At 56.3% G+C, this 12295-nt stretch overlaps 1 protein-coding gene and 2 long non-coding RNA genes across 3 annotated transcripts; all 3 read right to left on the bottom strand.

Moving 5' to 3' along the window:
• Positions 1–223: 223 nt before the first annotated feature.
• Positions 224–3216, bottom strand: LOC137453089 (uncharacterized). The gene is made up of 3 exons (XM_068162042.1): positions 3175–3216; positions 1054–2009; positions 224–259 (listed from the first exon to the last, which is right to left on the bottom strand). The coding sequence occupies exons 1-3, from the start codon at positions 3214–3216 to the stop codon at positions 241–243; spliced, it is 1017 nt and encodes a 338-aa protein (XP_068018143.1). The 3' UTR covers positions 224–240.
• A 1753-nt stretch (positions 3217–4969) lies between these two features.
• Positions 4970–7965, bottom strand: LOC137453106 (uncharacterized). The gene is made up of 3 exons (XR_010990262.1): positions 7456–7965; positions 7052–7211; positions 4970–5591 (listed from the first exon to the last, which is right to left on the bottom strand). It is a non-coding gene; the product is annotated as an uncharacterized lncRNA (long non-coding RNA).
• A 213-nt stretch (positions 7966–8178) lies between these two features.
• Positions 8179–9922, bottom strand: LOC137453107 (uncharacterized). The gene is made up of 3 exons (XR_010990263.1): positions 9834–9922; positions 9662–9740; positions 8179–8656 (listed from the first exon to the last, which is right to left on the bottom strand). It is a non-coding gene; the product is annotated as an uncharacterized lncRNA (long non-coding RNA).
• Between the last annotated feature and the right edge of the window lie 2373 nt (positions 9923–12295).

Below are 12295 nucleotides of genomic sequence, written 5' to 3'. Positions count from 1 at the left end.
AAACAGGGAGGGACTGGGAAGGGAGTGGGACAGTATGGGAGGGGACATGGAGGGACAGGGAGGGGACATAGTGGGAATGGACTGGGAGGGACTGGCAGGGACTGAGAGGACACTTTCACAGCTGTCTCCCAGTTTTGTCCCAGTTGGGTTCCTGCTGCTTCCAGTTGTCTCCCAGGGCTCCAGGTCTGACTCCAGGTGCTGCAGGTACGGCTCCCAGACTCTTCCAGAAACTTCCAGTCCCTACCAGTCTCCTCCCAGACTGGGAAAGGTGTAGGAGAAAATGGGATGGACTGGGAGGCTGTAAAGGGCTGTGGGAGGGAAATGGGGGACTGAGGGGGGTACTGGGAATTCCTGGGTCATGCTCCCAGTGCTCCCAGTTGTCTCCCAGTGGGGATGCTACTGCTTCCAATTGTCCACCAGGGCTCTTGCCAGGTAGTGCAGGTAGAACTGGGAGGGTACTGGAAAGGGATGGGGAAGGGACTGGTTGGGGACTGTGAAGGGACTGGGATGGAATGGGAGGAACTGGGAGGGGCGGGGATGGACTGGGGGGGCACTGGGAAGAGACTGGGATGGGAGTGGGAAAGGACAGGGAGGAACTGGGTGTACTGGAATGGGAATGGGAGGGAACTGGGAGAGACTGGGAAGGACTGGGAGTGCACTGCGACGGGACTGGGAGGGGAGTGGGGAGCCAGTGGGAGGGGATTGGGAGGGAACTAAGAAGGGAATGGGAAGGGAAAAGAGTTGGAAGGGACTGGGATGGAGTGGGATGGATCAGGGAGGGAATTGGAAAGGGCTCAGGACAGTACTGTGAAGGACAGGGAGGCTGTTAAGGGCTCTGGGGGGGCACTGGGAGGTACTGGGAGGCTGTGAAAAGATCTGGGGGGGGAGGGTTACTGGGGGGAGTGAGGGGGCGCTGGAGAACTATAAGGGTTAACTGGGAGGTACTGGGAAGGGCTCTGAATGGCACTGGGAAGAACTCAGAGACTCTGGAAAGACTTTGAGGAGGTCTGGAGGGGCTGAGGGGGGCACTGGGGGTTATGTGGAGATACTCACAGTGCTCCCAGTGCTCTCCCAGTTGTCTCCCAGTTGTTCCCAGTGCTCCCAGTTGAGTTCCTGCTGCTTCCAGTTGTCTCCCAGGGCTCCAGCAATGCCTCCAGCTGGTCCAGGCATGTCTCCCAGTGCCTCCTGGTCCCTACTGGTCTCCTCCCATACTGGGATAGGACTAGAAGGGATTGGGAGGTACTGTAAGGGACAGGAATAAACAGGGAGGGACTGGGAGGGGATGGGAAGGGAGTGGGACAGTATGGTAGGGGACTTGGAGGGACAGGGAGGGGACATAGTGTGAATGGACTGGGAGGGACTGGCAGGGACTGGGATGGAGTGGGATGGGACAGTAAGGGGATTGGGAAGGGACAGGGAAGGGACAGGGAGGGGATTGGGATGGGACTGAGTGAACTGGGAAGGGAATGAAAGGGACTGGGATGGACTGTTAGGGGCTTGGGTGGACTGGGATTGACAGGGAGGGCAGTGGTAGGGAATGGGAGGGATGGGAGGGGACTGGGAAGGAACTGGGAAGGGCCTGGGTCAAACTGGAAGGGGACTTGGAGGGAACTGGGAGGACCTGAGTGAAATTGGAGGGGACTGGGAGGGAGCGGGAGGAAACTGGGAGGGAATTGGTAGGGAACAGTGAAGGGACTGGGAGGGCACTGGAAGGGTTTTGGAAAGGGAGTGGGAAAGGACAGGGAGGAACTGGGTGTAGTGGAATGGGAATGGGAGGGAACTGGGAGAGAATGCGAAGGACTGGGAGTGCACTGCGATGGGACTGGCTGGCCACGCCCCCTCCCAAATAAGGGAGGGAGAGTGAAACGGAGGAGGACGGCTGGCCACACCCACAAAGGGAGGGCAGTGAAGAAGCGAGGTGGGGGGCTGGCCACGCCACCCCCCCAAATAAGGGAGGGAGAAAGTGAAGCGGAGGCGGGTGGCTGGCCATGCCCCCTCCCCCCACCAAGCTAAAAGGGGGAGGGAGCTTCTGGCGCGATGCGGCCAATAGGAGGGAGGGGAAAGCGCAAAGGCGGGAAAGGGGTTAGGGGTGGGCGGCAAAAGGGAAGGGGAGGGTGGGAAAGGAATAAGGAAGGGGAAGGGAGGAGAGAGGAAGAGAGGGGGGACCAGTATGTACCAGTATGTACCAGTATGGAGCCAGGGCTAGACCAGTCTGGACCGGTCTGGACCAGTTTGGACCAGTCTGGACCAGTCTGGACCAGTCTGGACCATTTTGGAACAGTATGGATCAGTTTGGACCAGTGTAGACTGGTTTGGACCGGTTTGGACCAGTCTGGAGTGTTTTGGACCGGTTTGGACCGGTCTGGACCGGTCTGGACCAGTCTGGACCGGTTTTGACCGGTCTGGACCGGTCTGGACCGGTTTGGACCGGTCTGGACCGGTCTGGACCGGTTTGGACCGGTTTGGACCGGTTTGGACCGGTCTGGACCGGTTTGGGCCGGTCTGGACCGGTCTGGACCGGTCTGGACCGGTCTGGGCCGGTCTGGACCGGTTTGGACCGGTCTGGACCGGTTTGGACCGGTTTGGACCGGTCCGGACCGGCTTGGACCGGTCCGGACCGGTCCGGACCAGTCCGGACCGGTCCGGACCGGTTTTGACCGGTTTGGACCGGTCTGGACCAGTTTGGACCGGTCTGGGCCGGTCTGGACCGGTTTGGACCGGTCTGGACCGGTTTGGACCGGTTTTGACCGGTCCGGACCGGTCCGGACCGGTCCGGACCGGCTTGGACTGGTCTGGACCGGTCTGGACCGGCTTGGACCGGTCTGGACCAGTCTGGACCGGCTTGGACCGGTCTGGACCAGTCTGGACCGGCTTGGACCAGTCTGGACTGGTCTGGCCCGGTCTGGACCGGTTTGGACCAGTCTGGACCGGCTTGGACCGGTTTGGACCGGTCTGGACCAGTTTGGACCGGTCTGGACCGGCTTGGACCGGTTTGGACCGGTCTGGATCAGTATCGAGCTTGGGTGGCCACTAATGACCCCCCCCAGCCTCTCCCTCCCACCCCTCCTCCTCCTCTCCCCTCCCATTCTCCCTTTTCCGTGCTCCCCGCGGCCCCACTCCACTCTCTGATGTCACCGCGCGGGGCAGCCCTGGTGCCCTCCTCCCAACTCCCACCTGGGTGCTCCGCCCCCTTGCTCTGACGTAATCAGCAGCCATCGCCTCTCTGCCCCAGCTGCTCAGGCCACGCCCCCCGTGACATAGTCTGCGCTATTCCCCGCCCCCCCATAGCCATCCTGCTGCCCTCCTCCAGCCCCGCCCCCTCCTATAGCCATCCAATTGTCGCTCTCCAGCCCTGCCTCCAGTCCTCCAGTCCCACCTCCTGCAACCTCCCTCAGCCCTTTCCCCGCCCCCTCCATAACCATCCTATTTCACTCAAACCCCGCCCCCTTGTGACGCAGCTGTCCTCTCGTTCCCGCCCCCTCCCTTAGCCATTCTATTGCCGCCCGCTAGCCCCGCCTCCAGTGACGTAACCTGCGCACTCTTCCCCGCTCCCCCTCCCCTCTAGCTCCCTTCCCACCCTTTCCCTTTCCTATCCCCTCACAGCGCCGCCGCCGCTTTCTCTGCTCCCCGCCCCTCCTTTGCGCGGCCCCTAATCACGTGACGATCGCTGGGCGAGTCTGGGTGCTGCGGGGTTCACCCTGGGATCGCTGGGCGAGTCTGGGGGCATTGGGGTCAGCCTGCAAGAGCTGGGAGAGACAGGAGAACAGCTCGTGAGCAGACTGCTCCCGACCGCGGCAAATCGACACCCACCCCCCCCCCTCGCCGCTGATGTTTCTCGCCCCCCCCCCCCTCGCTGCTGCCCACCCTCAGACCCATAGCAGAGTCCTGCAGCAGGGACAGAACAACTCCAGAGAGCAGCAGAGTCTACACTGAGCTGATGCGGAGCGGAGAAAGCAGAGGGGACGATAGTTACGCTGGCTAGGTCGGAGCCGACGGGGCGAGGGCGGCGCCATCTTGGGAAGGGCAAGCGCTGTCACGGGGAGGGCGATGCCATCTTGGGAAGGGCAAGCGCTGTCACGGGGAGGGCGACGCCATCTTGGGAAGGGCAAGCGCTGTCACGGGGAGGGCGACGCCATCATGGGAAGGGCAGGCGCTGTCACGGGGAGGACGGTGCCGTCTTGGTGCCCTCACTTCCGTCTACATGCCCCCAGACCTCCTTTGTCACCCTCTAAGGCCCTTGAGGTGCTCGCAGCTCGCCTTGAGATGTCGGGGGAGATGTGGCTGGGGGGGCCTGGGACTGCAGGACACCCAATACCGGAGTGAGACCACCCCAATCCTGGGGGACCCCAAAACCTGGAACCCCCCAGAGACCTCTAACACAGCACCACCACTCCCCGCCCCCTCAGCTGCTTCAGGACCCTCCAGAGACACCCCCGGAGACCCTCCAGAGGCCGCCAGACACCTCTCGATGCCCACAAAGCCCCTCTAGACGCCCCAGAATACCTCTCTGCGCCTCCCTTCAGAGGCCACTCACACCCTTGGCAGCAGGCAACAGCAAGCAGTACCTGGCCGTGCCCACAAGGTGGGAGCAGTGAGCAGAAGAGCCAGGGGCGCTAGGGACACCGAGACTCCAGCAATGCCACACAGCAACCCACACGCTGTGGGGACCTGACACAGAGACCCCGAAACCACACTGAGGCACAGACCCCCCCACTCCTCCCTGACCCTCCAGACATGACCCAGGAGCCCCTCCAGAGGTCCCCAGACATCTCTAGATGCTCCCAGAACCCTTCACATGCCCCCAAATTCCCCTTTCATACCCCCAAGCCCACTTCAGATGACAGCAGACCCTCCTTAACAGGCCCCCAACGCTCAGCAGGTCCGGTGCTGCTGTGCCTCGGGAGCAGATCAGCTGGTCTCCCTGCAGAGCTTTTTCCAGTCAATGAAAAAACAGCACACCACACACACATGAAAGACAATCCACTGTTTTAATTGAGAGACAGTTGCTATTTCTGTTTCAAACCACACCCCACACCCCCCCGTGGCTCTGCTCAGGATGTGCTTTTCTCCTCTAGAAGCCTTTCTACAGAACAGAGGGGGGTCACGTCAAGGCCTTTCTGCACACAAATCACTGCCCTTCTGCAATCTCTCAATAAGCAGCACCGCTGTTCCTCTGCTGGAACACCTCACAATCACTCTTACACTTTCCCGGGGCTTTCCCTCCCCTCCAAGAACGTCCTGGCATTTCAAACATTTGGCATTTCAGGTCTGCAAGCAGCCTTTGTGGGAGGCTGCCCTCACCCCTCCCTCACTGCTCCTCTGCTGTATCCTCGCCCACCCCCCTGTGGCATCACAGAAGGAAAGACAGCCGAGCGGCTACGCTCCTGTTCTTTTTCTCACCCCGAGCCGGGGACAGCCTTCTGGGCAAGGTTTGCAGCTTCAGCACACAGCTGAGCTTTGCTCTCACCCATTAAACCCTTTGGTGGTTTCAGCTTCCCGAGGATGTGTCGGCACAAGTCCTTGTCGGGGCACCGCAAACAGGGAGAGACAAAGCTCCGAGATCCAGGAAGAGGACGGCTGAGCAGACACTCCTAAAGAGAGAAACTTCATCAGCTGAACCTCACACTTCTCCCAGCTTTGCAACAGCAAAGAACTTTGTGAACAACACAGTGGTGCTCCTAAGGAGGTCACCAGCTTGCAAGTTACAGGAGAAATAAAAACCTTTTTATTACAGAAGCACTGGCAAAAATTTACGGACAGGAACAGCAGACGAGCAAATTCTGCGATTGAGCTAACGACAGACATCAGGCCTAGGATCTGGCTACCCTGACAAAGGATGCCAACAGGACAGAGTGAGGCCTCAGCAGCACTCCCAAAAAGCCCCACAGAGAGCCACAGGCTCTGGCCCGTGCCCCACCTACGGGCCGGCCCTCCTGGCAGCAGCGCAACACCTCCTCTTCAGGAGCCCAGGGACTGACCTCAGCCCCCTAAGGGCCAGGCAAGGTTGGTTCCTGTTAGCTGCCTAAAGCAGCCTCCCCAGCCCTGCTTACAGGGACCTTGGGCTGCTGCTGGGGACAGAAGGGGGATGGAGGGCTCCACAACTCGTCACACAGGCCCCGAGTACAGGGCTGTTAAGCTGACAGGGTGCCAAGGGAACAGGCTGCCATGAAGGCACAGACCCAGGCCCTGAACTACAGGGTGGGTCACCTTGCCGCAGCAACACGACCCAGCGGCTTCGCTGCGTCCGACGAATAAAAGGAGGAAGTTCCGCAGGAACAGAAGGGAAAACCTTTTCACTGTGTGTGCCAGAGCCCTGGAGCAGGCTGCCCAGAGAGTTAGTGGAGTCTCTGGAGACATTCAAAACCTGCCCCAGGTGATCCTGCACTGGCACAGGGGTTGGACCGGATGCTATTTTGGGGTCCCTTCCAACCCCTAACACTCAGTGATTCTGTGATTAGCTATGCTGGTGACAGAGTCTCACTGAGTGCTCTTTAAAATGTTTTTCTTTTCTTTCAGCCTAGGAGTTTCATATTTAAATAGACCTTCTGCTCTGTCTTCCCCCTTCCTTCTTCCATCTTGCGTCTAAACACTAGGAGAGCTTGATCAGGTGTATCCTGGGCGTCCCAACATAACACATCTCAACTGCATACATGGATTTTGTAATCTTTTGCCCCATTGCTCGCACAGGGTGGATTAAGTTCATTACTTAGAGCTCGTCAGGACAGCTGTTGAAGTGTCCTGTGCAATGCAGGAGGAGTTGAATCCCATAGGAAACCACATTACTGTGCTTTGTCAGCCTGGTTATGGTCAGAAACCTCCTTCATTTTTTTTTCTCTTGAACAGATATATCACATGAGTCCCCAGAATTAATTTGCCTCTTCTCATAATTATTTCTTTAAAACTGTCTTAGAAGTGTCTCTGTCCTTCCCTCTCTCTAGATACTGGCCTCCTGAGCCCACGGCAGACTTGCACAGAGCTACTGCGAGCACCACTCTGCACGGCCTCTGGGGGGCTTTCAAGCACAGGCACCCCAGGAGAATCCAAACCTAACCTTGCAGCTGGCCTTAGAGCTCCTCTTTGGAAAACTGTCGCTGCCAGGGCCCACAAACCAACGTCCTCTGTCGGCAAACCGGATGTAAGGGCTGAAAAGTGTCAACGGAAACCGTAATCGGATGGCCCAGGAAGATCCTGCCGGTCTGAACACACCGGACCTGGAATGCACAAAGAAACTCTGTTAACAACTGCCTGTGTGTCTGCTCATAGCTTGAGGAGTAACAGAGCAGAACCAATTCCCAAAAGGTTTTCACTGCGTTCCCAGGGCAAGTAGAGGCTTGCTCTGGCTGTAGTTAATACCTAGAAATTCCTATCAAAATCTTTGCAGCACAACAAGAAAAAAACCAAACCAACCAAACCACAAACTGCTTTATATTATTAAGTAGGAACTCGAAAGCTTACAGGAACTGTGGGGATTTTTTTATGACAAATTATTCCTTTTATTTTTTTCAGTGAGCAATTGGGTTTCCAACAGCTCCACATTCTGACACCAAAGCACCCCGCTCCGTGTCAGGGCTTGTGGCTGAGGCCGAATACAAATCTGCAACTGGTCCTCAGGCAAAGCAGTTAAGCTCCCTGAAAAAAAAGGAAAGAAAGCAAGAGTGAGTCAACCATAAAAACAAGACCTAACCAAACCCCCAAAGCCATTTTGTCAGGAAGTCGCCTCCACTATCACCCACCACATGCTGAAATTCCCTTCCCCTGGGGCTCCTGCTTGGCCCACAGCTGGGGAACATAAAGCAAGGCACAGCCCTGTGGGTACCTGCTGCCCTGGAGCCACCAAAACCGGAGCACCCAGTCACTACCAATCCCACGGCAGACCCAAGATACAACAGGGACTCCATAGAGACTCCAAAACCTCACTGAGAACCCCCCAACTCCTTCAGGACCCCCACAGATTCTCCAACTTAGATGCCCACAAAACCCCTTTGGTTGCACCCAAACCCCCCATCTGAAACACCCAGCTCCACTTTAGGTACCCCCAGATGCTTCCAATGTCCCCAGACCCGCTGGTGGACCAGCCCAGAACCCCCTGACACTATCCCAGACCCTTTCAGGGGGCTCCACACCCCTTCTAGATGCCCACAAAACCCCTTCACACGCCAAAAGAAACCTTTACCTGCCTCCAAACCCCATTAGGGGGCCACTTAGCAGCGGGTGGCAGCAACCAAGTCTGTTGCTCTCACCAATTAAACCCTTTGGTGCTCTCAGCTCTCTGACCCTGTGTCAGTGCAAGTCCTTGTCGGCCGGCACCTTCGTCCTGATCCAGGCGGAGAGAGAACTGCCAGGAACACAGCTTCGCCGCTCCGCTTGCGGCACGCCTGCTGCCGAGGGCAGCCTCGTCCGCAGCCTGCCCGAGAGGAACACGGCCCCCGGGGCCGGGGGACACACAAAAGCCTTCCACAAAGGAAACAAGGGAAGTCTCTTGGCCACTCTTCACGTGCCGAGTGTGATTGTCATGTGGAACACACCGCGGCATCTGGAACGAGTTTAAGTCCAGGTCTATGGCAGCACAGAGGTTCCTGGAATATCCCGGTACATCGGTCCCCAGTCTGATGCTTTGCAGCACAGCCATCACACCATTTCTCTCGAGTGCTTTGAACTGACAATTCATGCAGGAGAATAAAACCAAACAGGAGTAAGCAGCTTGGAAAAGAACTTTGATCATCACCGGGCCCAACAAGAGGACACAGTCTCAGGCTGCACCAGGGGAGGTTTTGGCTAGAGGTTAGGAAGAGGTTCTGCACAGAGAGAGTGATGGCCCATTGGAATGGGCTGCCCAGGGAGGTGCTGGAGTCACCATCTTTGGAGGTGTTCAGGAGGAGACTGGATAGGGTGCTTGGTTGCATGGTTTAGTTAATTAGGTGGTGTTGGATGATAGGTTGGACACGATGATCTTGAAGGTCTCTTCCAACTCGGTCTGGTCTATTCTATTCTATTCTATTCCATTCCATTCCAACACCATCTAATCAACTAAACCACGGCACTGAGTGCCTCATCCAGTCTCTTTCTAAACACTTCCAGTGATGGTGACTCCCTGGGCACCACCTCCCTGAGCAGCACATTCCAAAGGCCAATCTCTCTTTCAACCTGCTCTATTCTATTCTATGAAGACCTTCTTCCTAACATCCAGCCTAAACCTCCCCTGGCACAGCTTGAGACTGTGTCCTCTTGCTCTGGTGCTGCTTGCCTGGGAGAAGGGACCAACCCCCACCTGGCTACAACCAGAACTGAGGGGACTGCAATCTTTGCAGCTTCAGCTTTCCTTCTCTGCTACTTCTTTTTTCAGATGGATTTTTTTTCAAAGGGACTGCTGGACAGCAGAACAGGATGGATGGCTGGGCCCCAAGAGCGGTGGGGAACAGAGTTAAACCCAGCCGGTGGACGGCCGGGCACGAGTGGTGTTCCCCAGGACACCCCTTGTGAGAGAGTGAGTCCAGAGAAGGGCCACAAAGCTGGTGAGGGGTCTGGATAACAAGCCTTACGAGGAGTGGCTGAAGGAACTGGGACTGTTTAATCTGCAGAAGAGGAAGCTGAGGGAATTAAGGTATGGTCTGGCTTCAGCTCTCAACTAGTTCCACGTTGAGCAAGGACAGCTTGTACTCACAGAAGGCACTGGCTGCTTGGGTTCAAGGTTCCTGCAGAGCTCAGGCTATCTCTCTTCATTAGTGAGGTCGTCCTGTCACCTAGGCAGAGAGAAGAAAATGCAGCTATGAAATTAGACCACTGGAATCGTGAGACTCGTTCTGTGTGCGACTCCAGGAGAATCCAAACCTAACCTTGGAGCTGCCCTGAAGAGCTCCTCTTTGGAAAAGTCTCGCTGCCGGGCCCCACAAACCCCACACCCTCTGTCAGCAAACCGGATGTACGAGCTGAAGAGTGTCGACAGAAACTGTACGTGGACAGCTCAGGAAGGTCCTGCCAGTCCCAGCACACCAGACCTGGAATGATCAAAGAAAGTCCGTTAACAGCTGTCTGTGTGTCTGCTCATAGCTTGAGGAGAACCCCCCAACTCCTTCAGGACCCCCCCAGACTCCCCAACTTAGATGCCCACAAAACCCCTTTGGAGGCACCCAAACCCCCCATCTGATACGCTCAGCTCCGTTTTAGGTACCCCCAGACGCTTCTAATGTCCCCAGACCCGCTGGTAGACCAGCCCAGAACCCCCTGACACTATCCCAGACCCTTTCAGGGGGCTCCACACCCCTTCTAGATGCCCACAAAACCCCTTCACACGCCAAAAGAAACCTTTACCTGCCTCCAAACCCCATTTGGGGGCCACTCAGACCCCTTAGCAGCGGGTGGCAGCAACCAAGTCTGTGGCTCTCACCAATTAAACCTGGATGTTAGGAAGAAGGTCTTCATAGAATAGAATAGAGCAGGTTGAAAGAGAGATTGGCCTTTGGAATGTGCTGCCCAGGGAGGTGGTGGAGTCACCATCACTGGAAGTGTTTAGAAAGAGACTGGATGAGGCACTCAGTGCCGTGGTTTAGTTGATTAGATGGTGTTGGAATGGAATGGACCGGACCAGGTTGGAAGAGACCTTCAAGATCATCGTGTCCAACCTATCATCCAACACCACCTAATCAACTAAACCATGCAACCAAGCACCCTATCCAGTCTCCTCATGAACACCTCCAAAGATGGTGACTCCACCACCTCCCTGGGCAGCCCACTCCAATGGGCAATCACTCTCTCTGTGCAGAACCTCTTCCTAACCTCTAGCCTAAACCTCCCCTGCCACAGCTTGAGACTGTGTACTCTTGTTCTGCTGCTGCTTGCCTGGAAGAAGAGACCAACCCCCACCTGGCTACAACCTCCCTTCAGGGAGTTGCAGAGAGCAAGAAGGTCTCCCCTGAGCCTCCTCTTCTCCAGGCTAAGCAACCCCAGCTCCCTCAGCCGCTCCTCACAGGCCTGTGCTCCAAACCCCTCCCCAGCTTTGTTGCCCTTCTCCGGACTCCTTCCAGCAACTCAACGTCTTGCTTAAACGGAGGGGCCCAGAACTGGACACGGGACTCAAGGTGTGCCCTAACCAGTGCCAAGTGCAGGGGCAGAATGACCTCCCTGCTCCTGCTGGCCACACTGTTCCCGATATTGGCCAGGTTGCCAGTGGCCTTCTTGGCCACCCGTGCACGCTGCTGGTCACGACCAGAAGACAGGGATCAGAAGAGTCTTTGGCCAAGCTGTAAACCTCTTCCTAACATTCAGCCTAAACCTCCCCTGGCACAGCTTGAGACTGTGTCCTCTTGCTCTGGTGCTGCTTGCCTGGGAGAAGAGACCAACCCCCACCTGGCTACAACCAGAACTGAGGGGACTGCAATCTTTGCAGCTTCAGCTTTCCTTCTCTGCTACTTCTTTTTTCAGATGGATTGTTTTTCAAAGGGACTGCTGGACAGCAGAACAGGATGGATGGCTGGGCCCCAAGAGCAGTGGGGAACAGAGTTAAACCCAGCCGGTGGACGGCCGGGCACGAGTGGTGTTCCCCAGGACACCCCTTGTGAGAGAGTGAGTCCAGAGAAGGGCCACAAAGATGGTGAGGGGTCTGGATAACAAGTCTTATGAGGAGTGGCTGAAGGAACTGGGACTGTTTAATCTGCAGAAGAGGAAGCTGAGGGAATTAAGGCGTGGTCTGGCTTCAGCTCTCAACTACTTCCACGTTGAGCAAGGACAGCTTGTACTCACAGAAGGCACTGGCTGCTTGGGTTCAAGGTTCCTGCAGAGCTCAGGCTATCTCTCTTCATTAGTGAGGTCGTCCTGTCACCTAGGCAGAGAGAAGAAAATGCAGCTATGAAATTAGACCACTGGAATCGTGAGACTCGTTCTGTGTGAGACTCCAGGAGAATCCAAACCTAACCTTGGAGCTGCCCTGAAGAGCTCCTCATAGCTTGAGGAGTACCAGAGCAGGAACAATTCCCAAAAGGTTTTCACTGCATTCCTAGGGCACTTGAAGGATTGCCCTGGCTGTAGTTAATACCTAGAAATTCCCCTCAAAATCTTTGCAGCACAGCAAGGAAATTGAGGGATGGGAAGGCAATATGTACTTACACGTTAGGCAAGAATTGGCTTTGCAAACTAATCTCTCTAACTGTTGGATATGCACTGAACTTCCTCGAGGCCAAATGAGGACCCCTTTCTTTGGGGAAGCCTCAATGAATTGGACTTGGGGGGCATCAGACTGGGTGACTACATCTGAGAGTACCTTCCACAATTGTCAGCATGGGAAAGATAGCTCAGAAAGCCT

This window comes from Melanerpes formicivorus, unplaced genomic scaffold (assembly GCF_026170545.1).
Source record: "Melanerpes formicivorus ecotype bairdi unplaced genomic scaffold, bMelFor1.0.p_v2 SCAF_61, whole genome shotgun sequence".
In the NCBI taxonomy this organism is placed as follows: domain Eukaryota; kingdom Metazoa; phylum Chordata; class Aves; order Piciformes; family Picidae; genus Melanerpes; species Melanerpes formicivorus.
Note: the sequence above shows the minus strand (reverse complement) of the source record. Positions and strands in the feature narration are given on the sequence as shown.